The sequence below is a fragment of the Aphelocoma coerulescens genome, chromosome 1A, assembly GCF_041296385.1.
Source record: "Aphelocoma coerulescens isolate FSJ_1873_10779 chromosome 1A, UR_Acoe_1.0, whole genome shotgun sequence".
In the NCBI taxonomy this organism is placed as follows: Eukaryota; Metazoa; Chordata; class Aves; order Passeriformes; family Corvidae; genus Aphelocoma; species Aphelocoma coerulescens.
The window spans coordinates 13,114,691-13,138,690 of record NC_091014.1 but is presented as its reverse complement, the minus strand read 5'-3'; the positions used below and the strand labels follow the sequence as shown (position 1 = coordinate 13,138,690).

The 24,000-nt window shown below is 38.6% G+C and overlaps 1 protein-coding gene across 2 annotated transcripts in view; it reads left to right on the top strand.

Moving 5' to 3' along the window:
• Nucleotides 1–23,080, top strand: part of RSBN1L (round spermatid basic protein 1 like) — a 47,586-nt gene extending 24,506 nt beyond the window's left edge. For both annotated transcript variants that reach the window (XM_069035887.1, XM_069035877.1), the window contains 5 exons: nt 11,585–11,722; nt 11,921–12,063; nt 12,581–12,748; nt 17,443–17,551; nt 17,634–23,080. In XM_069035887.1, the coding sequence (XP_068891988.1) occupies nt 11,585–11,722; nt 11,921–12,063; nt 12,581–12,748; nt 17,443–17,551; nt 17,634–18,287 (1,212 nt within the window). In that variant the 3' untranslated portion in view covers nt 18,288–23,080. The remainder of the gene's footprint in view (nt 1–11,584; nt 11,723–11,920; nt 12,064–12,580; nt 12,749–17,442; nt 17,552–17,633) is intronic.
• Nucleotides 23,081–24,000: the final 920 nt, after the last annotated feature.

Genomic DNA, 24,000 nt, shown 5'->3' with positions numbered 1-24,000 from the left:
TATGAATATTCTGTCAACTACAGTCACAGAATATTCATATTCCATGACAGTAGAAAAACATTCCATGTTTTTCTTGAGTATATAAACTGAATCATTAATAATAAAAATCACGGAATGTATTACGGGCACCTCTGCAGAGCTGCTCTGTCTTTGGCCATTTTATATAAGAAAAGCTGGGTCTGTCCTTTTAAGTATGTTCCTGAAATCCAACTGGTTTTCTTGGGTAGCATTAACACAAGCATGGCTATGTGCTATAACCTGCCTTAAAGAAATAGTTAAGGAAGGCCCAAATTTTATTGTTGTGAGTGATAATAGAATTATTTTATTAAAAGGATAGATTAAATTGCTATTACAATAGTAACATCAGTATGTGTAGTTAAACCAGTCCTGTGTTTGTTGGGATTGAAATCATAGTTCCCCGTTTTTGTGTAAGTGAAGGAGGAACAGAGAGAAGAGGCTGTGGTAGATGAAAGAAGCCAAACTGTATTATTACAGCATTCAACTGATCAGCTCCATGGTCTGTCTTCAAAGCTGTATTTTACTTGGCTGGAGGTTTAGTTCTGGTATCTTCTTTTCCTTTGTGTTCCCTCATTTTTTTCCTTAGTTTTCATGGCATTTTATCACTTCTCAATTTGGTTGCTTGACAGAAAGTGCTTGGCTCCTTGTTATTTTTGCTAACTAAGGGATATGTGGTGTAGTAAGAACATGTACAGGCAAACACCAGACTTAAATAATCTTCTGTGCAGCACTCCTGTTTCCTGGAATATTTAAGTCAATATCTTGGTTACCTAGTTATTGGTTCTCTTTTTCCTTATGATTTTCTTGTTTCTGTCTTACTTTGGTTGGTTGGTTTTTTTTTTTTTCACGTGGTCTGCTCCAGTTGAAATGTTTTGTTAGCTTTGTGTTCTCCTTTCTGACTTGTTATGTTTTGTGCAGACTGAGAACATTCTTCCGTCTCTTTGAGTTCTTTGTGAATCTTTTAAAGGGATTCTCCTGTCCTGTTGCAGTATATTTTGATGAAACTTTAAATGTATTTAGTTTTCTGTTCCTACATTGCCCAGGCTTTGTGCTGTGGTGTTCCTTGTCCTGAGCAGCCTGAGCAATGACTAGCAGTTGTTGTATAGCATCAGTTGAGGAATGAGTTGTTTTCTGAGGCCTAAGTAGGAAGCTGATTTTATCAAATCTGCTTTGAGTATGTACTTCATCAGCTTTAAGAAACTTGGGTGTTCCTTTGCTAATTTTAACTAAAACACTAAAATGAAGCTCACTTTGGTACAAGAGGTTCTTTGATGGTTTCTCAGAGCTCATGTAGCACATCCAATCAGTCTGACAAATATAAGTACTTAAAAAAATCTAAGTATTATAAAAAGGAGAAAGAAGGTTGAGCTAAGCCTGAAATGGAGAGTATTACAGAGTGTTTTACCAGTTTCTGTTTTTCAAGTTGATCCTTTTGGTACTATTTAATCTTCCACCTCCTCTTTTGTAACAAATGTGGGTTTGGAATTTTTTGGTTTTAACTAATACATATTTTTAAGTCATCACGTTCTGTGACAAGAGGCTGATTTTGCAGTAAATTCTGTGGCTGAGGTCAAAATTAGAGTCCTCCTAAGCTTGCCTGGAAGGTCTGCATCTCTCAAGTAATTTATTTAGTTTACACAGTTGTAGAGTTGAAAACTAACTCCTTTCAGCTTCCTTCTCGATACACCTGTGTCAGACAGGAGTAATGTAATTTTACTTTTATAAACATATATATATAAACAATTATAAGGGACAGAAATTTGTTACGATATTTACAGCAGGTGCAGGAGAGAGAAATGTGGAACTGGTTATTTCTAATGAGAATTAGCTTTTAAATTTTGCAGGGAGAGGAATTGGGAGTTTTTCATCATCTAGCTTGGGCCTATGCCTAAGTACTCCTTAAATTTTTTTGTGTTAGTGGAACAGTTCTTTGTGAACTGACTGTAAGGCTTAGTCAGACAGTTTCTGTAATTGGGCAAAATGAAATTAGTCTGGATATCCTTGTAGCCAGTAAGTTAGTCCTTCAGGTGGTGAAAAACTATCTTGTAGCTCCATCTTCCCTGGGCTCTCTCATTTGTGTAGATGGCAACAGCTGCATCAGTTACCTGATAGCCATGAATCTTGTCAGGTTCTTGTGAGGATTTTAAGGGACATAAATAATCAGCTTTTGCCACCTACTTGCAGCTTACATCACTTCGCTTAAGCTATATAGTGCTGTTGAGACAAATCTTAATATTTTGAACTCATTACCTTTTCCTTGTCCTGGGCAAGAATAAATTTTTATTGCTGTGCTGAAACCCTAAAGCTCACAGTTGGTGTTTAACTGGAACAGTTAGTGCATTGATTTTACTGTCTTGTCCCAGAGGCAACTTCTTAGTATAGGAGAAGTAAAATGCTGTACAGTACCCAACAATTGCTCTGCTGCAAGACAAGATTGGACTATTTTTAAGCCATATCTGACAAGTATCTTGTCTGATGTGTTTGTGAGAGATCTCAAGGTGATTCCACTCTTTCCAAAGAAATCTGTTTTAAAATCTTTTTTCTTGTTTGTCCTTTTATCCTTTTATTCTGATCTTTAGTGGATGAGACAAACAATTTATCATTTTCTTTCAGTTTTCTCTGTATTTGAAGATTGTTTAACAGCTCCTTTTTTCCCCTCTCCCTAGATTAAGTAATTTGAGTTATTTCAGTCTACAATTACATGTTTTACCCTTATTAGTCTTAGTGTTCTCCTCTTATGCTTACTTCAGTCATCCTTATTTTTTCTTAAAATACAGTGCTAAAAATTGACAGTGTCTGCCTGGTGTATTGATGTCAAGGACTATGAGAAGACTGCTGCAAGTGTTTTGCGAATTATTGCTCTTAGTTATCTATTTCTTCCTTTTTCAGAGCAGTTTGTGATCTGCTGTAGCAGCAGCTTGAGTCACTCCTGTTTTCATGTTTATGCCGTTCATTAAATATATATGTGAGTGTAGTTCTTGGCTTTTGTTTAAACTGAATTATATCCTTTGCATTCAGACCCGCTCTCCAGTTTCAAGATCTTGTTAATTTTGATCCTTTCCTGTAATGGACTTGCTGTGTTGTGAAACCTGTGGGTTTCATGAGGATACACTGTGTTCAAAAGAAGGACCCTTGCTGCCTGCCTAAAAATTGGATAGTTACATGAGCACAGACAAAACTGCCCACAGTTTGCTCTTTCTAGACCATGTTTCTGTAGCAGTTTTTAGAACATAATGCAAATGTCAACTGTCAAGATGTCTACTGGTCCTCTGAAAAAGTCTATCCAGTCACAGAAACAAAGGTTAGTTCGACTTGATTTTTTTTTTCACATGACCATGTTTATTAGTTCTTACTATCTTATTTTCTATGTAATTGATAGCTGTATCCAGCTAAGTGGTTTTTTTTTCTGGAAATTGGAATTACGCTAAATAGTCTCTAACTCCTCTGTCTTCTCTTGACACCTATTTCTTTAAGATGGCATGTTACTGACTTCCAGATTTGAAGAACTCATTTTGTGGTTTTGAGTTAGAATCATGCAGTGGTTTATGTTGGAAGGGACCGTAAAGACTATCTAATTCCAACTACCTGCCATGGGCAGGGACAGGACACCTCCCGCTATGCCAGGTTGGTCAGAGCCCCATCCAGCCTGGCCTTGAACACCTCCAGGGATGGGCCATCCATAACTTTTCTGGGCAGCCTGTTCCAGTGCCTCACCACCCTTAAAACAAAGAAATTCTTTATAATATCTAACCTTGCCTTCTTTCAGTTTGAAGCCATTCCCCCTTATCCTGTCACTTCATGCCCTTGTTCACTGTCCCTTTCCACCTGTCTTGTAGTTCCCTTTAGGTACTTGAAGGTTGCTCTAAGGTCTCCCTGGAGCCTCTTCCCCAGGCTGAACAACTCCAATCTGTCTATGAAGAGTCTGTTTTCCCAGGAGATGTGCTTCAGCCCTCTCATCATCTTCATGGCCTTCCTCTGGACTTGCTCCAACAGGCCAATGCCCTTCCTGTGCTGGGACCCCAGAGCTGGATGCAGCACTGCAGGTGGGGTCTCACCAGAGCAGAGGGGCAGAATCTTTGTTTTCAATAAAATTTGCTTCTTGCTTTTAAGCTGGCAAATGTTTGCTAGTTATTAAAAAGATGCAACATTTTTTAGCAACTGCTTGCTGTTACAAGTCCCCCAAAATAAAGCTTACTTTTGTTTTCTCCTTTTGGATGGTGAAAAATTAAATTTTATCTCTGTTAAAGCAAATATATTGCCCCATTCTCTTTTATTTAATCTAAAAAAGATTGATTCTTCTAAAAATTCTTCTTAAAAAAGTAATAAAAAGGATTCTTTATCTAATTTTTTTTTTAAATCATGTCTTAAAAACTAATCTGTAAGACTACATTTAAGAGTCTTCTTGATAGATGATGGCAACATATTGTCTTAAAGCACAAGAAGTTTTCACTTACTGAATACCATTGAACAAAGAATGAGTTCACAGGGAATGACATTAGAAATCTGCAACACATGCTCATTTGTTTTCCACTTAGAAAACAGTTACCTGTCTAGATTTCTTCTTGATAGCTTCATCCAATATGAGATAACAGTCTTGTTCTACCTTTTTTAGTCACATACTCTGTATTCACAAAACCCAGACCTAAATAAAACCCTGGAGGTTTGTACTGGCAGCTTGGGCAGGATCTGAGACTGACCCTCTCATGGATCTGCTTGAGCTACAAGAGCAGTAGTAGTTACTTTGCTTTTACCACGTCATTTTCCATGAAGATATCCAATTGAATGCTATCCTTAACTTTTTATTCATTTAAAAAAATTCTTTGTCTACTGCTTCACTGTTTTTGTGTCGCTGGAATTCAGAATAAAAGTGAAGTAACTTTGCTTTTAAAAACCTCTGTCCATCCACGGTATTATTTGAGGATTTCAGCTGCAGGGTGAAACATGTCAGGTGATAAATGAACTACAGTGGTCAAAGGACACTGGTGATACTAATAATGCTGTAAAAATCTTGGGATTGCATTTCCAGAAACTCCCAATCAGGAAATACTATTTGTTGAAATTAGGATTTTAATGACAATTGTGTAATGACAGAACTCTCAAGACATCCCATTCTGATAACAGAATCCTGACCTAAAAAAGGAAAAAAATGTGAAGGAAGGAGTATGAAGTACATGTTGTTTAATATTAAAAAGTGGTCAAGCATATTAATGAGTATTTGTAAAATCAGAGCAGTTTTGATGAGTATTTGTTCAATGTTAGTTCCCATTTGAAATTGGAAGTACAAGGAAGCATTTAAGGATTTGAAAAAATTTGGCAAGGAACAGAAAGCCATTTTGGCACTTTATTGAAATGTACCAAATTAGCAAGAATGGTGATGGCCTATTCATGGCTGTAGCATTTGAGATAACACTGACTGTGAAATTAGATGTGTTCCGTTCTGAGATACCAGTGTGTAAGTGCATTCCTTGTGCGCTTGTGTAGCAAAACCCTCTATTCCCTCAATGTCCTTGCTTATTCTTAGGTGATGTAATATGTAGTGGGTTCAGTTTGTAACCGGGCAGAAACACCAATTTAGTGGTTTGGTCCAAAATACTCATTACTGTTTACCTTCTGTGAGATAAGAATTAGGAGAAACACAAAGCAGGCACCAAACTTGAAAGAATATAAAGAAGATCTAAAAGAAGAAAGAGGAGGAAAAAAAAAAAACCATACCACACCTTCAGAGCACTTCTCCTCCCCCCCCACCTTTCTCCCTTCTCCCAGTGACAGTGTAAAAAGACAACTCTTGAGATGTTCAGTCTGTTTACCACTTCCATAATAACCTTGTTCAGTCCATTTAGGAGGAGGAGTCTGTCTTGGCCATGCTATGAAAACATTATCACAAGGAGCCAGCTGCCTGGGTTGGTTCTCTGCTCGCATGTGAGTCCCTTCCCCCGACTTGCAGCTTTTCCCACAACTGCTTTCGAGGGTCCACTCTTGCAGTTTTTTGGGGTACAATTTTAAGGTTGAGCCATTCAGAAACAAAAGTTCTCTTCACCCATCTCTGGGAGCATTTCATCTCTAAGAACAGAGGCCCTCCTCCTTCCCTTGGAGCAAAGGGTCCTCCTCATCTTCATCTCTAGGACTATCTCTGGGAGCATTTCTAGGAACTGAGGTCTTCCCCTTTCCATGTGGAGTAAGAATCTTCATCACTTCCATCTCTCCCTGTTCAAACTTCTCATTAAATTACAGCTGCTTCAGCATCTGCCTATCTCAGCACAGGTGCTTTTGCTCACAAGTACAAGTTGAACGCTCCACCCTCCATGCCTTCATGAAATTACAATGGGTACTCTGATATATCATAGCTTTACAGCAGAATTTCAGCTTTAAGCATCTCCTCTTTCTCTTCCCTCAGGTTTTCAGCTCTTCACAGCACTAAAAGGGTTAATCTCACCCAGGCCTTGCAGCTGGAATGAAGCTTATCACTGTCGGTCACACGATCTCTGCTGGACAGCGGTGCAGCTTCAGCTGAATCTTGGCCACACTGGAGAGGGGAAGCTGAGCCGCTCCGGCTGCCCACAGCGGGGCTGTGGGGGGGTTCCGCGGGTGGAACAGGTCCATCAGCTCCAGGATGGCCGTGGCCCGGCCTGGCCTGGCCCGAGCAGGGCCTGGGCTGGGCCCGCTGGCCCCCACACGGGGCCCGCAGCCACCTGTCCCAGCGCTGGAAACGAGAGAGAGCTGGGGGCTGGGGGGTTAGTCTACTCTTAAGTGTGCATCACAGAGGCGGTCACAGCTTTAAGTGGCTCAAAGAATTGTCCATATTCAAACTGGCCAGCTGATAGGTTCTATCAGGTCAGGTCACAGAGGAAGCTGTAAGCACCCCTTTGCAAGAACATCCCTTCCGGGACTATGCTTTGCTAACCTATGACGTAATGTCTTTGGTTTTTTTTGTTGGTCTTTGTTGGACTTTATAGGTTTCTTGAAATTATTTTGGGTTCAGTTGGTGGATAATATTTTTGTTTGTTGTTGGGCTATTTTTTTCTCTTTAAAACCTCCTTGGTTTTAAAGGTGAAAAATTGAAATAAATTTAAACCTTTAAATTAATTACAGAGTCTCAACTGAAAAAAACCCCAAAACCCTCCACCCAAACCCCACAACAACCCCCACCCTACTGTATCAAAAATAGGAATTCAGTTGTTACTTGCCCCAGTTTACATTTTTTAAATTCCTCTCTTGAAATGCATAGTTTCTCTGGATTGTTCCTTCCACTTTGTGACTTACTCAAACACAAAATGGAAACGTCTTTAACATATAGTGTCTAAAATGTTTCCATTTGTAGGATGATAATGCTCAAATATATTTTTGGTTATTTTTATATATGTATGTATGTATTTTCACATTTAGTCTTCAGATTCTTGTTAGACACCAAGACATTTCTGTCAAAATATTTGCTATTGCATTAAAAAAATCAGTTGAGGCCATGTGAGTCACAGAAGCAGATAATTCTCAAGTTTTACTAATTGTGGATTCAGTGGTGGTTTTACTGTTACATTTTTCCATTACTGTGATGTAAGAGAATAACAGTCTCCTTTCGTGAGTTTTTAGGTGACATACTTCAAATGTAAGCTACATGAGAAGAAAGAAGCTAGGATGTCATTTATTGTTTTATGTTTCTCTTTTACTTGTCTGTAGTATTATACTGCATGTACTTGGTGATTTGTGTGTATATTCATTCCTGACCATGTGCTAGAAGAGCAGCATGTCCTTGACTCCTCCTTTTATTAGGGATTTAAATAGTTCCAGTTTTGAGCAAGTCTGTAAAATTCTAAAAACCTAGTCACACTGTAACCTGTGAAATTACATCCATGAAGATTACTTTATAGAAGGTATATATATGTATAAAACACTTCATATATATAATACTTCATTAGAGGTCAGTGCATTATTTAATATAGAATTTGATGAGTAAGTACTGGTTTTAGTACATCAGTACTGTTTTTGTGAGTTTAGAAATACATAGAGGAATCTATTTCTCTTCCTATGAACAAACCAGCCAAAGGATACTGACAGTAAAAGGAAGGGAAAATGTTGCTTTTGTCTAACATGCCATAGGTTATATTTATTTGGTTGTTGTCTTTATTGGGATTAGATTTATGTTTGTCAACAGTCAAACATCAGTGGGATGTTTTGGTATTTTCACACTGTTACTTAATAGCACTCGAAGTGAGTGAAAATTAGCTGGTTCTCCCCACTGTGAGTGCTTGTTTAAGTCTTTAAAAGAACCTGATCTAAGGTAGTGTAATTTAAGCATCAACCTCTGCTCTAAGACTAGGGTTTAGGATGCTACAACCCAGTTCAGAGAAGAGATGTGATGGGAATTGCTTTTCACTGCCCACAGCTGCTTCATCTTTCAACCTCTCTCTTGCTCTTTCTGGCCAGGCATTAGTATTTATGGCCTACGTCTTTATTTAATTTTTATTATTTTCTAAAATAGAGAAATTTTTTAGGTAATTCCTGGATTAAATTCAGATCAGTTCCCTAGGCTTGCTCCCTGTCCATCTTCAGAGGACCTAATGCTATCAGGAAGGAAGGGAAAAGAGAGAGCAAATCTTCCCCTTTGATCACCAGCATGGATTTACTTCCTGTTTATACTGGGTCTGGACGGGTTAATTTTCTTTGTGGACTGTGTTTTGGATTTGTGACTAAAACTGTTGGTAACACACTGGTGTTTTGGCTATTGCTGAGCATCAATGGCAGAGTGTCAAGGCTTCTAGGACCCCCCTGATGAGTAGGCTGGGGTGGGCAAGAAGCTGTGAGGGGACATGGTTGGGACGGCTGGTCCCCATTGACTGCAGGGATATTCTCTGCCATGTAACATTATGCTCAGCAAAAAATCCTGAGGGGACTGATGGTTGGCTGGAAGGTGCCTATTGCTTGGGGACTGCTGGGGCATCAGTCTGCTTGTGGGGGTTGGTGAGTGGTGGAAAACACTATTTGGTGGTTTTTCTTCTTCAGTGTCCTCTAAATAAACTGTGTTTATCTGGACCCATACATTTCCTTGCTTTTCCTGTTCTCTCCCATGTCTCACCATTGTGGGTGGTGAGTGAGCAGGCGCTTTAAGATCAGTATCTGCTGCCTGGGGTTAAGCCACTACAGAGTTCTTAATCACTCAAAACATTTCATTCTGTATGTGCAATTATGTGATTCTGAATATGGTCCCAGAAGAAACCACTCATCATTTGTAACTTTGTCATTATTTTAGCATTCATGTTGGTATTTCTTCTCCTAAGCTTGATCTTGAGAAACAATTTTATTGCCTCGTGATCAAGGGGAGGTCAGTTGACCAGGAGAGCTGGAGCTGAAAGGGCTTGGACAAACAGTGCTTGAAAAAGTTGTGTTCATTTTTCAGTTTTAACTTTCAGTGGCATGGTCTTTTTTTGGGAACAGATGAAAAATTTCTTAATTGATCCTTCTTAATGCAAGCATTATGCTGCAGCTAAGTACTTTGCTGACGTTATGCTTCATTACCAACACCTAGTGGTGTATAAGCCAAATGGGTGGGTTGATCCAGCTGGAAGCTTCACAGCTTTTCCAAGCTTTAAGTTAGTATTTTTAGGAGAATTTTTAGAGCTTTTACTTGGAGTAGTTTCACAACCAGTTTATCATATGCTGTATGAATCATAAAATGATTTAGGATGAAAAAGATCTTCAAGACCTTTCCAAGAGTCCAACTGTTAACCCAGTCTTGCCAAATCCATCACTAAACCTTGTCCTTAAATTCCATATCTACTGGTCTTTTAGTTGCCCCCAGGGATGGTGACTCAATCATTTCCCTGGGTAGCTTGTTCCAGTGCTTGAGAACGTTTTTGGTGAAGAAATTTTTTTAATATCTAATCTAAACCTTGCTTGGCACAACTTCAGGCCATTTTCTCTCGTCTTACCACTTTTTACTTGGGAGAGTGGTAGTAGGTAGGAGAAGGAAGCATGGAAGAAGGCAGAAAAATGGTTCTCTTTAATCAGGGATGTAGATGAAAACAGCATCTTAATATCCTGGGCTGGAGTAGTGGAATACTAAGCTACTTATGTCAGTGGAAGAAACATCCTTTTGCAGGTTAGGCTTTTAATAAAGTGTCACAGATTTGTGGGTGTCCATAGCTTCAGAAAGGGGTTTTAGGGTTCTTCCTTGCTCATTGCTGTAGTTGTACAAGCTCCTGATGCTTTGTGCCAGGGCAGATATAGCTGAGCACTGAGCTGATGCAGATTCAGCAAAAATGAATGTTTTGTGATATTTTATCACAAAATCACCAGCTGTCTCTGCAAAAAGCCCTGCAGGAATGTATGACTAAGGATTTGAGGAATAGCAGAATATTACTGGACTGTTCTTTTCAGTGTGTCTGTGATGGCTTGCTGTAGCATTAGCTAAGACACTTTGTAAATCCTACTTTTAGCCGTTCCGCTGTTTGCTGGGAGGAATGAGTGATGATCTGAACAGTGTTTGGTTCTGCATTTCTGGAAAGATCTGGTTACATCAGTTGAGTTTCTCAGAAGGGCACAGTGTTGTTCCATATTTTATTTTCAGGAACTGCTGTTAATTGTCCTCTGCACTGCCATAACTAGTAGGAATGTTGATGGTCTGTTTGGGTGAGGACCGTAGCTAAGCAGTATTTCATTAACTGTTTTCCTTGCACTTTTTTTTCTTGCTTTGGATGCAGAATGTCTAGAGGTGTCATACAGGAGCCTTACTTGGTGTGTGCAGTAATCCATTTGCTCTTTCGTCTGTTCTGATTTCTTCACCACTCATCTCATAATGCCACTGTGTCTTTCAGCCTGTTAAACAGGAAATCAAAGCTTAAGGGGACATGACCCTCATCAATCTCATGCCTGAGTATTTTGGTGATCTATCACAACAGATCAGATTGTTGAAAAAAAACCTAATATGTGTTTCTGTTCAAATTTTACAGTAAAAGATTTCTCATGAGAGGTGAATGTTACAGCCCTTAAAGTCTGAAGGGAGCACAAGATGTGCTAATACAGCACAGCAAAAATGAAGGAGTGACTATCATTGTCTTGCTTTTTGTACAAGCTCTTTATGAGCTTTGTGTTCACTGTTGTAATTTGCTCCAGTTAATGTGCTCACAGAGAGGCCGTACTGGAGAGGATGATTAGCAGAGGAAGTGTTAAGAGTTAAATTACTTGTAACTCAGAGTTCTGCCTGTTGCAGGAAAAAGGTAGAAATTCATCTAGACTTGAGTAATCCAGGTAAGAATCCTTACTGACTAGTTACTGAGCAGAACATGTGTTGATATTTTTTTACAGTTACTGGTTTGGAATGTTATTTTCTTGAAAGGCAATAAATAGTTATTCCAGTTTACCTTCAGGTGTTAAAATACAAATTGTCATGGATGTTTAATAAGATCTTCTGTCTTTGAGTTTGTAGTAATTGACTTCATAAGTACACTTAAGTACACTGAAGACCGAGGGGCTAATGTCAGAAAGCATAAGCATAGAGATTAAAGGTGTTCACTGAATGTAGATTCTGCACAGTAGAGGACTTGGTATAATTTTTGTTGTCATATTCTACTTGTAGGTAAAAAGAACATACTCTCATGGTACGTATAGAGCTGGCCCAATGAGACAGATCAGCCTGGTTGGAGCAGTTGATGAGGAAGTGGGGGATTACTTCCCTGAATTCCTTGATATGTTGGAAGAATCACCCTTCTTAAAAGTAAGGACAGAAGGGAATGGGCTGGGAGAAGGGGGACAACATGCTGTGTAGTGCTGTTATAATAAAGTGAGAGTATGTGATACTTGTTTAGATAATTGAGTGTTCTAATAAATATTTTCATCCTGAGAGATAAAGGCTGCTTTTAACAAGTTTATTAAAGTGACTCACTTCAAAATTGTGGCTTGTATTTCCCATTAGTGTACACTGCCATGGGGAACACTTTCTAGTTTAAAATTAGAGAGTCGTAAAGACAGTGATGATGGTCCCATTATGTGGGTACGTCCAGGAGAACAGATGATCCCTGTGGCTGACATGCCAAAGTCACCTTTCAAAAGGAAGAGGTAAGTTGAATTGTTTTAATTGGTAAATATCTGATTAGTATTTTTTCTTTACAAATTCATTTTATCCCAAATCTTTGACTGTTTGATACTGTATGTTAATAAAAATTTCTGTATTCATCTCCAAATACACTTTTTTGTTGTTTTGTTATGTAAGAATCCAGAATTTTTGTTTTAATTTTTACTGTGTAGCCAAATAAGGTGCTGGTCCTTTTTGGAGCTTTAGTAGAAATTTAAGGTGAAAACTTCAAGAAAATGTGTACACACATGCAATTACTGATTGCATGCGTGCCATGAGACTGGAATTGATATCCCTGTTGTTACACGTGAGTGGATGTTATGACCTCTGGGGATTTTTTGCATAGCTCATTACATTTTTATTTTACCTAAATTTTACTGTTTTCCTTGTTTGACTCCTGCTCTCATTGAAGGGATTGTTCATCACAGTCCTGTTGGCTATGATGGAAATTAGTTAATTCAGAGAAATTTCTGTATCACTCTTACTGTTTTTCTTATGCAGAACTACCAATGAAATAAAAAACTTGCAGTACCTACCTCGAACCAGTGAACCCCGTGAAATGCTATTTGAAGACCGGACCCGAGCCCACGCAGATCACATAGGACAAGGTTTTGAGCGACAGACCACAGCTGCTGTGGGAGTGTTGAAGGCTGTGCACTGTGGGGAGTGGTAGGTGTTGATTGGCTTCACCTAGATGTCTGAAAAATGTTTGCCTGAATTGCTATTTATAATTGGGAGGGAGTGCAGAATAGGTTAATCTAGGATTTAAGATTTAATGAAGACTTCATAGTCTGGCTGAGCATTAGATGTTTGTCTGCCCTCTGCTAGCTTACATATGATTTTGCTGTGTGGTTGAAACCAAAAGGTACCTTGCAGTGACAGTTCAATAGCTATAATTGAGTTGCTGTAACTGAGGTCATGTTAGATGTAAAAACACTTCACACTTTGTTTTGGTTGAAGTGGTGCATAGAGACTGAGCTGTTACTGCTGCACAGGTGCACATGGAGACCTTCTGGCAGTTCTTTGTGTTGTCTGGACATGAGCAGAATTCTTATGCTTCTGCTTCCCAAGTCATGGCTGTTACAACCCTGCTTTATCTCTGGTAGCTCACCTAGGAAGAATCCTGTTAGAAGTTGTGTGATATTTTTCGGTGTCTGTCTTTGGAATTCCCATATGAGACTCTGGAAATGAAATGTGCCTCATTTGAAGCTTGTTTACATGTTAACCAAATAAAAAGCCCATAAACATATGGGCTTCCTGGTCCAGATCTGAGAGGCATTTTTCAGGATCTTCAGATCTTGGAGAATGACGTTAGTTTTGGAGGAGGTTGCCTTTGCATATGTAAACACTATAAATACCTTTTGTTCATTGTGTCTGTCTAGCTGTTAGAAGAGTGAATTGCCTTTGGATGAAATTGTGTGAATTTGTGTTACAGTGCATGAGTTCATTGACACAGAAAGTAGAATAATTGTTGTTGGGGAGGAACTGGACTGTTCAGATGATAATGTGTTTGTCTCTTGGGCTCTGAGGTTTTCAGTTTCCTTCCTCTTCAGGTCGATGACAGTGGGAGCCTTCAGTTTCCTGCTTGCTTTGACTGAGATGCTGGGGTGAATTAAGACTGAGCAGGGGTAGCAGGGCAAGAACTGAGATAACTGTGTAGATCTGAGTATTTTAGATTACACTTTGCACATTTGAGAGAGGGACTAGCAAAGGAAGTAAAGAAACCAAACAAAACCCCACTTCTTGAACTTGGATGTCTGTGGAGATTAAGAATTTAAATTGATAGCAATTTAAGTGTGTGGGAGCTTCCCATTCTCATCCTATGGCTTTATGGCATATTTGAAAGTACTTCAGTTTGGGGAATAAAAAAGAAATACCAGCATTTCACTTCAGCATAAGGATGGAAAATGTTCTTTTAATTCAGAATAAAAAATTTGTTACTGATGTATGGAGAGTAGTAAAATGCACAACACAAGCAACACAATAGAAGTTATGTATTTCAGGCTTGATTTGGCCTAAATGATAATTCCTGCTTTCCCTTTCCACTTTTGTGTAATTTTGCAAAGCTACTTCAGTGTACTTACATGATGAGAACTAATCAGGGCTTATGATAATGAAGCATCATTGATTAATGTAGCACATTAAAATAATTTCAGGTATTAGTTTTGCTGTAATTTGCAATCTGTGAGTGGATTTATTTTAAAGGAAACAACATGAATGGAAGTTTTGAAAAATCTGGTTTTGATTTTTGTTCAGTTTTGTTGGTTTGGTTTTTTTTTTAAATCACCTGAAAAGCTGGAGATATTCTGGGGTGATTAAGGCACTAGGGCAGTAAAAATGAACATGTTCTAGTGATGAGATAATGTATATAAAAATAATGCTTTCTATGAGGAGAAAATAAAGAAATTCCTGGGCTGCTAAACTAAATCCATAAAAATGGATTGAGTGTGCAAAAAAAGCTTTATAAGTTGCTGTAGATTTAAAGAAAGTGGGATTTATTTCCTGCTTGGTAGGGATGAATGTTAATGCTAGGTGGGATAAATGGTGTCTTTCAGAACAGACAGGAACAGAACTGTTGAAAGGCAAAAGGCAGGTTATGGTGCTAGAGGACAGAAATGGAAACTAAACATAGTATTTTGAAGAAGAAGAAAAATTTTTTTCCCTTTCCCAAGTGTGACAGGATCTTGATTTGAGGTATTTTGTAAAATTACTGTATTGTGATATTCTTTTTATCATTTTGAGTATTTACAATTTACAGAAGAACTCTGACTATTGCTAGCAAACATTTTAAGGATTGCACTGAAATCTGATAAATGCAGGTGTGATCATGCTGATTACTTAATGCCATTTTCATAGGTGATAACAAGTGAGCTTTAGAACTTCCGAAATGCCTGTGAAACTTTAAATTATGGAAGTTTAGAATATTTTTACATGGGAAATTTGGGTGGGTTTTTACAGGGACAGCAAAAGGCACTTCGTAGCATTGTTGTTGGCAAAATGAAACCTGTCCTTCAGCAAGCAGCTTTCAAGCTTGTGTTGTAGAGACTGAAGTTGTGCTTCTTTGTATGATCATAGGAATTTGTTATATATTGCCAGAGTTTATGCATTAGGCCAGAAATATTAATGGTAAAACCTCTAGTCTTTAATCTGTTTTGAAAAGTTACAGCAAAAAGAATCCAGTCCTTTTGAAGAAGGAGGTTAAGGAGAAGAAATACTGCCAAAACCAGTTCTAGCAGTTCTCTAGTAGAGGCTTAAATGGGTTTTTCTGAAGTTATCTTACATTCTGTTTTCATTTACTATCTTTTTGGACATTAACTGAACTTCTGTGCTACAGTTTTGCTTGGGGATGGGTACATGATATCCTCTAAATTAAAGGTTTTGCAAAATATTACCTCAAAGTTGTGCTAGAGTCTGCAAATGCAGAATTTAAAATTATCTGACAGTATGTTTTCTCATTTGTTTGCAAAAGGAATGTTGTGTTTTGTGATAGAATTGCAGCACAGAGTTGGTGGTGCATTCTCTTGGACAGATATATATGGACTGAGACTAGGAATGACCATGCATAAACCAGAATAGACACTGCTGGGAAAACATTGATTTGGATTGAAGTTCTCTTAGTGTGCGAAATACTCTTTCAATTGATTTTAAGTCTTAACTTCATTTACAAATAATGGTGACTCCAAATGGAAATTCGTATTTTAAAAGTAAATACCTGCATTATAAAAGGTAGATTAATGTAGTTAATGTTTTTTAAGACCGATTAGAAGTATTTCTGAAGCTTTTTGCTTTCAGTGTTTAAATTATCTTTGGGAGTATATAGATAAAAATATAGACACATTTTAATCTTTGTAAAATTTAAAGTAAAATATGTGGTCTGAAAATTCTTCCTAGCATACTTTCAGTAGTTGATCTGGGATTTTTTTTTCTCCTGAAAATAGCCTCAGACTGGTTATTTTTTTTGCTTTATTGAGGTCATGACCTAAATGAAATAAACATGTCTCCTGTGTTTAAAAAGCCTGAATGAACTGTATGTCACTGCCAGCTTCCTAGAACAGTAATAACAGGACATACATATATCTGTATATATAAAGGTGATCATCTTGTTTTTAAAAAAGAGCACTTGAACATCTATTAGCTTCTGAAATGTATCAGCTCTGCTGCATCAGCTGCTCCCTAGGCCCCCTAGGTCTGACTTGTACCCTGGTTTTGGAGGGGTGGCAGTGGGGGGAGGGATGTACTGGAGGGGTGGCAGGAGCCAGCCCAGCCCTGCAGGTGGCAGAGGCAGGAGGGCAGCAGTGATGGTGGTTCTGATCCCTGGTTTCAGTCCCTGGATGGATGGGCAGTGCCTGGATGCCTATGCAGGCCAGGGAGGTGCTGCACTCCGTCAGCCCCAGGGGACTCCAGAGGAGGAGGGAAGGAAATCATCAAATAGGTTCTTTCTGGCTGAGCAACTGTCCTTGCAAAACTGCTCCAATGTGAGCTTTATCCTTTATAAATGAAATCTTTGTATCGTCACATTTAAATTTAAAAAATCCTTTTAAAATGCAAACATCCCTGAAAAGCAAATATGTGGAGCTTTTTTTTTCTTTGTATTTTCAGTGGGGAACAGAGTTTGGCCTTTAGATCAGAAAGTGATAAGGATTGTATCTGCTTTTTTGCCTTTTGTTAGCTGATTCTAGATAATGTCTCCAGAGGAACTTATAAATACTGTACATTTCTTTGCGAGAGATGCTTTGGAGCTAGAGATGCTTCTCCTAACAATTTGGAGACAAAGCCTAATTCAGACTTTGCTCTTGTGTAGCTCTCTCTAGTGAGCATAAATAGGGATGTATTTTTAAGGGATATTTTGTGGAGGATGCCAGTATTGGCTGTTTACTGGCATTGTGGCAGCTTAATATAGGTTCAGCTTTTACTCCTAACTCTGAACAAGGTGTTTGAGGCTGAGGTGCCGAGCAGTTGTTGCCCAAGTGCTCCCAGTCAGACTGCTGCGTGCTCAGGTACCTGATGGGTGCATCATGTTGGAGTGCTGACAGAGTAAACCCAGTGTATCTGGGGCAGCTGTCTTTCAGCATCAAGGCAGACTAGAGGTCAGCTAAAAATAGGAATGAAAAATAGTGTATTTTGTTGGCCTTTTAATGCTGCCTTTACTTCCACTTATAAAGAAATTGTAGTTAAATTTGTTTAACCAGTTTAATGAGGTTGTGTTTTAGAATTAACCATTTTAGTCAATGTTTCTCTTTAAAAATGTAGGTTATGCTAGAGTTAAGTTAAATAATTTGCTCTATGTTTGCTTGCAGACTTTTTGTTATCTTCTGTAGCATGTTAGTTTCAGCCTCTGACTGTGCATTTCTACTCTTCTGTAGGTCTGAGCAGCCTCGTATAACCAAAGATGTAATTTGTTTTCATGCTGAGGACTTCTTGGAGGTAGTTCAGCGAATGCAGTTAGACTTGCATGAGCCTCCACTCTCACAGGTAAGCATGCTAAGAACTAATGGTCAGTGTCCTCTGAGTACTAAGTCAGAGTTTTTACCTTTCCCCCACCTTTTCCCTACAGTGTGTCCAGTGGGTTGATGATGCAAAACTTAATCAGCTGCGAAGGGAAGGCATTCGATATGCCAGAATCCAGTTATTTGATAATGACATTTATTTCATACCGAGGAATGTTGTGCACCAGTTCAAAACAGTTTCAGCTGTGTGTAGTTTGGCTTGGCACATCCGGCTCAAGCTCTACCATTCAGAGGAAGAACTCTCTCAAAACACAAGTACTGTTGAAGCAGGGACCTCTGCAGACCCCAAGTCTTCGGTTGTTGGACTTCAGACTGACAGAGTTTGTACCATGAGCAAAGATACTTCGGAAGACACCAAATTTCCAGATACTCTGCAGACCAAGTACCTGCAGCAGGAATTTTTGCCGATAAAACATGAACCTCTTGCATCTCTCCAAGTAAAAGAAGAGCCCATGAATGTTGATCTTGCTGAAAAGACAGTGACACCTAATGACATCGGGGGACAGAATGTTCAGGCTAGGCTGGATCACGTTGAGTTGACGTCACTAAAGTTGGAAATGGATTCTAAATTTGAACCCGGTAACAAGGACTTACAAGGCAAGTTGTGCTCTGGAGGTCACGTACATCCAGATGATACAAGACAACACAGTTCATCATATCCAAAATTGCATGGACAAAGAGAGGATGATTTTTTGTGCTAAATTTGTATATATGGTTTTAAATTCCTTTTTAAACTTAATGATGTAATAATGTAAAGATCATAAATCGTGAGACAAGTTTGTGACTTGTCTTCGCATCTGTTACAGAAAATAGTTATGTAGCTTTGTAACATTCCTCAGTGCCTGTCCATAACTGTGAAGTATCAAAGCACTTAGGGCCAGATGCACTGTAAACACTGCAGGTTTAACATAAAGAAGTCTTTAAAAAATTTGAGTTGTAGGTTTTAGAGTAGAGCTGACATTTAACATATATATTTTTTGTAAGATGAGCCAGAATTCTTTTTGACAATTCCAGGCTTTTCCATAGAGCTTATTTATACCAATTGTTTCATTTTAAATGTGTCAGCACTGTAGTGTAAATATCTTTTTTAAAAATCTTTTTAGTGTGATTTATACTGAAATGTGAGCCACTTAATAAAGGTTCATAATAACAGATTGGTTTTATTTTTGGGTCTGCAAAAAATAATTCAGTTCAACTGCCTCTCTAAGTGGTTATGTTTCTACCTGCACTAATGCATAGGATGCCCTTATGCCTTGGGGGTGAGGAGCTGTAGCAAAATGAGATAGAGCTGAGGCATCTCTGAAATGCAGAATAGTCAGAAGGCAGAATCAGTCCTCCCTTTGCACGATTCCTTATGGGTGCTCGTTCCAGGCCCTCCCCAAACTCCTGCTGTCAGATATTCATGGGGAACAGGGAGACAAGCCATCCTCCTGTTGTGGAGGGCAGTTGGACGCACAGTGGGCTCCAGGAGTGCTACCAGTACCCACCTGCATCTCTCTAGATAAGCTGGTGCAGGGGAGCAAGCTCCCTCCTGGGCTTTGCCTCTTGGCCCTGCTCAGGGCACAGTTCAGACAGGTGCATTTCATGTAAAAAAAAAACCCAGCCAAAAAACCAACAAACCCACAAAAGCCAAAAAAGCAACCACCCCCTCAAATTAAAAAATTGTTATCTGACTACAGTTAAAACCAAGACTATTTAAATGGTTACTTACCAAGCTGAAAAGGCCTCAGTTTTGTCAGTGACCTGTAACTCACAGAGACGTACCTGGATTAAAATTGCTCCCTGTGCTGATAGTGCCAGGCAATGAAGAAGCTTGCCAATGTGTGTAGTAGGAAGGTTCCTCATGAGTCACAGTTTGGAAGCAAGAGGTGTTTCATTGAGAAAATAACAGCAGTGTCCAAGTTAATTGTTCTCTTTCCCCACCTATGGAACACTTGGATTCTTCTAAGTTGTGTTCTGAGGGAAGAGGATTTCAAGGCTAGCTAGCATCTGATCTGGTAAATCTATCATTTAACTTATTTATTCTCTGTGTAGTGTATTCCTGTGTAGTTCAAACACAGCTGAATGATACGTCTCTCTTGGGTAGCTGCACACAGCAGTAAACTGCCCTGCAGCCTGTCCTTCAGCTAAGTAAAATTTCGGCTCCAAGGCCTATTATTTCCAAAGCCCCCTGTATCTCTGATTTTTGTTAGGATTTTTCTGTATAACATTTTTGAAAGTTGTACATCCTTAAGTACCCAGTTTATAAACTCTGGTGCACTTAGTGGTCACTTTGGCTTCATTTGTAGCAATAGAACAATGTGATTTTCAGGCGATGTCCAGTTAAACTACCTGAGGTCCTTCTGTTGTAAATGTTTTTTTGGTTATAGGTTAAAATTTAAAATGTTTCTGCATACTCAGAGGTGGCACTAAAATTAGCTATTTATTAGATGAGTGCCCTGATTGGTTTAATCTAAAATAGATCTGTCAAGGAATTACTCATTAAATCAATATTTGAATTGCTAAACATTACTTCTACATAGCCATAATTATGTATTAGAGAAGCAATAGAAATGTGAGTCTCTTGGATGTGGCTAATACATCCTTAAGTCTTACTACTGTTTTCTTTAATGCTGATTAATTAAGAGATTGCTACCAGTTTTTCAGCCTCAGGGATCTTCCTTTCCTCTTTGCCATGAGCAAATGATTCATGTGTGATGTGGTAAGTTATTGCTCTAGCAGATTCTGATTTGAAAAAATTAATTTGTCCATGTTAGAATTTGAGCCTTTCTTATAGTAGGAATGTGGTCTCAGCTCCCTTTGTTTTCTGGATTATCTGGAAATAATGCTTCCACCTGTAATCTCTGGCTTTAGGAACATCCATATAGAGTTACATGGCCTTCCATTGCTATTGTCTGTGCTGGCCATGGGAGAAGAGCAGCAGAGCAGAGCTGCAGGTTGTTGTTTGCACCAAGCACGCAGCTCTCCAGGTGGGATAGATGAGGGCTTCAGCTTTAGCAAAACCAGCCTTGCCAGATACTGCTATTTAAAATAAAAACCACACAAAACAAACTCCCCAAACTATTTAGTTGACTCAGAATAAAAACCTTGCCAGTGTGCTGGTCATGCATACACCCACCATTCATTCTGGTTCAAGTAATTTTTTGTAACCTGTCAGATTTTAGTGGTGTGGACATACATCCCCCTAGGACAGCTGACAACTTTCTGCAGCATAGGCCCTGTCCAGACTGAAATAATAAATCTTTGAAAATGATTAGCAAATACAACTTTACACTTAGGAGTAGAACTTTTTTTCCTTTTGGAGACCTGCTCAGTGGTCTTGGCTGATGTGGTCTTGAATTCTGCTCAGGTATCTCTTAGTTCTGAGATTTTGCTTCTAAAGTGCCCACAGCTTCAACCCATTTTTCTCTTAACACAGAATTTTAAGAGACTTTAAAATTTGGCAGATTTTTTTGCAGTTTTTATGTGTTCTTCTGTTTTTTTGAGACAGACTAGATTCTCACTCTAGGCAGAATTCCTTGCAGACAGAATTTGAACCATATTGGGATTATCAATGGCTACCAGACCTCCCTTTGCATTTACAGGTGTCTGCAGTCTGGGCTGACTGGCTGCATTACTGTTTACTTTTTACTTGCTTTTTAAAGAAAAGATTTAAAAGAACTGTTGTCCTCTCCCTGTGGTATGTTCATTTTAATGAGGTTGTCCTTTGAAAGGGGAGTACTTTTTCTGAGAATTTGACCTCCCAAATTGTTCATTAGTCTGACTTCAGTCCTGTGTTATAACCTTTATTCCTGCTGCGTACAACTTAATCTTCAGACTTTTGCTTCAGCAATAAATCTTTCATGTGTTCTGCTGTAATGAAATTAGTCCTTGCTTATTGCTTTTCTCCCTTCTCTGGATTTTGATGATACATAAATCTTTGTTATTTTTGCTGAAATCTCCAGTGGTTTAGTTGTCTCTCTTGGCCCTAGTTCTTGTGCAGATTGGAGAGATCTGCCCAAGGCCATTGGTGCTGTTTGTATCTCCCTGCACGTGCAGTGGTGTTCCAGTTAATGACATGATGTGCAGAAATGTAGATGTTTTCCTAGATCCTGGTATATATTTGTGCATAGCAAAGAATCACATTGTTACAGTTGCTACAAGAGCTTTTAAGGGCGTAGCTGCTTTTTTTTCTTTTGATATTACTGGATCTTTTGCATTTCACTGGCAACTGACTTCATGTGTTACATACAAGTGTTACTCAGTGTTGTGTCACCCCCAGCCCTCCAAATGCCTGAAAATTGACTCTGAAAGAACATTTTCATTGCAGGTACTGCTGGCATGCAGATTTTCCCTTCCTTGTTACTATAGCAAATATTTCAATACTACTTTAACTGAAATATTAATTCTATCTAGTAATAGAAATAAAGTATTATTTTAGAGGGTGATGATTTAATTCTTCATCTGTGAAAGAATTCCTTGGCGATAAATAAAGTTGATTTTTAAGTGGATATACACGTGCATAGTAAATAAGTTGGAATTGCAAAAGATGTAGGAAATGGAAATCAGAGTAAAATGCTTTGAAAGAGATCTGAACATTACAGATTTGGAAAATTGAGTAAGTCTTCCAAGAAACACAAGACTGGTATTCCTTTATTAAAATGACTGTTTTTTAGTATCTGCATGTGAATAAGATGCTGAATTGTCCGAAATAAATCCGTGACTTTTCCTTGTTCATTGGCAAAATGAACCGTTGTGAGATAGTACACTGCCATGTGACCCTGCTAGGCTGAAAGCTGTACTGATTCTGATCAAGAGATCAAAGAACTCTTCAAGCTTCTCAAGTGTTCATTTTATTTATTTTCTTTTAGTGGTCAGGTACATAGAGAGCCTTGTGTTTAGACAGCGCAGTGCCTGTACCTTACCCCGGATGTATCCAAGCTGGAAATGGAAAGGACAAATTTTCACTGCTTTGTGCTTTGCTGTGAATGACTGTCAAGAATGTTTTATTTGATTATGAGTCACTGTGTTCAGCTGATATTTTATTACTTTCTTAAACGGATTAAATGCACTTTAAAATTGTATAGAAGATACTGATATTTTGTGCAGATCCCACTGAATTTGCAGCATATGTGGGAATATTTGGGGAACTGATTCCCATCAGTCACTCATTTCATTTTCTTATAAATGCAAGTTATTTTGTGTTCTGTTCAGAAGCAGTGATTAACTTCACAATATTTAGGTTGCTGTTTCTGTTAGAATCATCAGGGATACTGACATTGCAAATTTAGTGTATTATATTCTAACCACTGTTTTTCTCTGTGCTTTGATGCTGATATTATCTCTGCTTTGAAGCCGTGCTGTACTTGAGTGCCAGCTAAACATTGATCTTCTCTTGTTCTGGTCATGCTGATAGATGAGCCTACTGATGAGGGTGTTAGTCCTAAATAGTCCTTTAATATTTGGTGTACAGTTATCTGATACAAACATTGATTAAAACAGCAGTTTAAACTTCTATTTTTATCAAGTTTGATTTTTCAATAGCTATTTTGGTACTATGTTTTATCATTTTATTTGCCATCCACTGGAATGACAGTGCCATGTTAGGTGCAGCTCAGGCCTGTGTTCTAAGGACTGTACTTTTTATGGGAGCTTTTTTATCCGTTGTTGTTGAGACAAAGTGGGCAGTTAGCAGAGAAAGCTGTTTCCTGGTGGCTGGAGATGAAAATCTTGAGAATTAGACCTGTGTGTGGGAGACTATGTAATGTAAGTCAAGACTGCTAATTCTGTATCCTAAGCATGCAGTAATAACACTCAGGTACTTGCCAATGTGAACTGAAGCAACTGAGAGTTTTAATCACAGAAATGACATTTTTAGACTAAAAAACATCCTTTAGCAGTGATTTCCTTATCACTTCAGAAGGAACACAGAGAGAAAAATTAATGCAGGTGAACTAAGCTCACATTCTCATTGCTTCCCTGTTTCTTGCTCTTATGCTGTTCTGCACTGTAGGGAGATGTCTCTTCCATTTGTCTGCTTGGGATGTTGGTTTTATTAGGAAAGGCAGATCAAAGGGAATGGTGTCAATGAATTGCAGATTTTCCTGTTCTTTACCCCACTTCAGCACAAGTCCAAGGAGAAAATGCAGAATTTCTGTTGAACAGTACTCTCGTGGTCCAGCTGCAGAGATTCCTTAAGTTACCTTAGTTCTCAAAGCCTGATGCTTTTCAGCAGCACGTTGATACCCAGGTCCATGCAGGTCTACAAGGCTTATATGGAAGATGAACTCCATCAAAACTTTAGAAACCAGTACAGGTAGAGTGAAAAGGTACAAACATTGTTTTCCCAACTCAGCATAGTTGTTTTTACTGCAATCCTAATTAAAAAGTATGATGTGTTACATGATAGTGCTATGTTTTCCATGCTAGTAAATT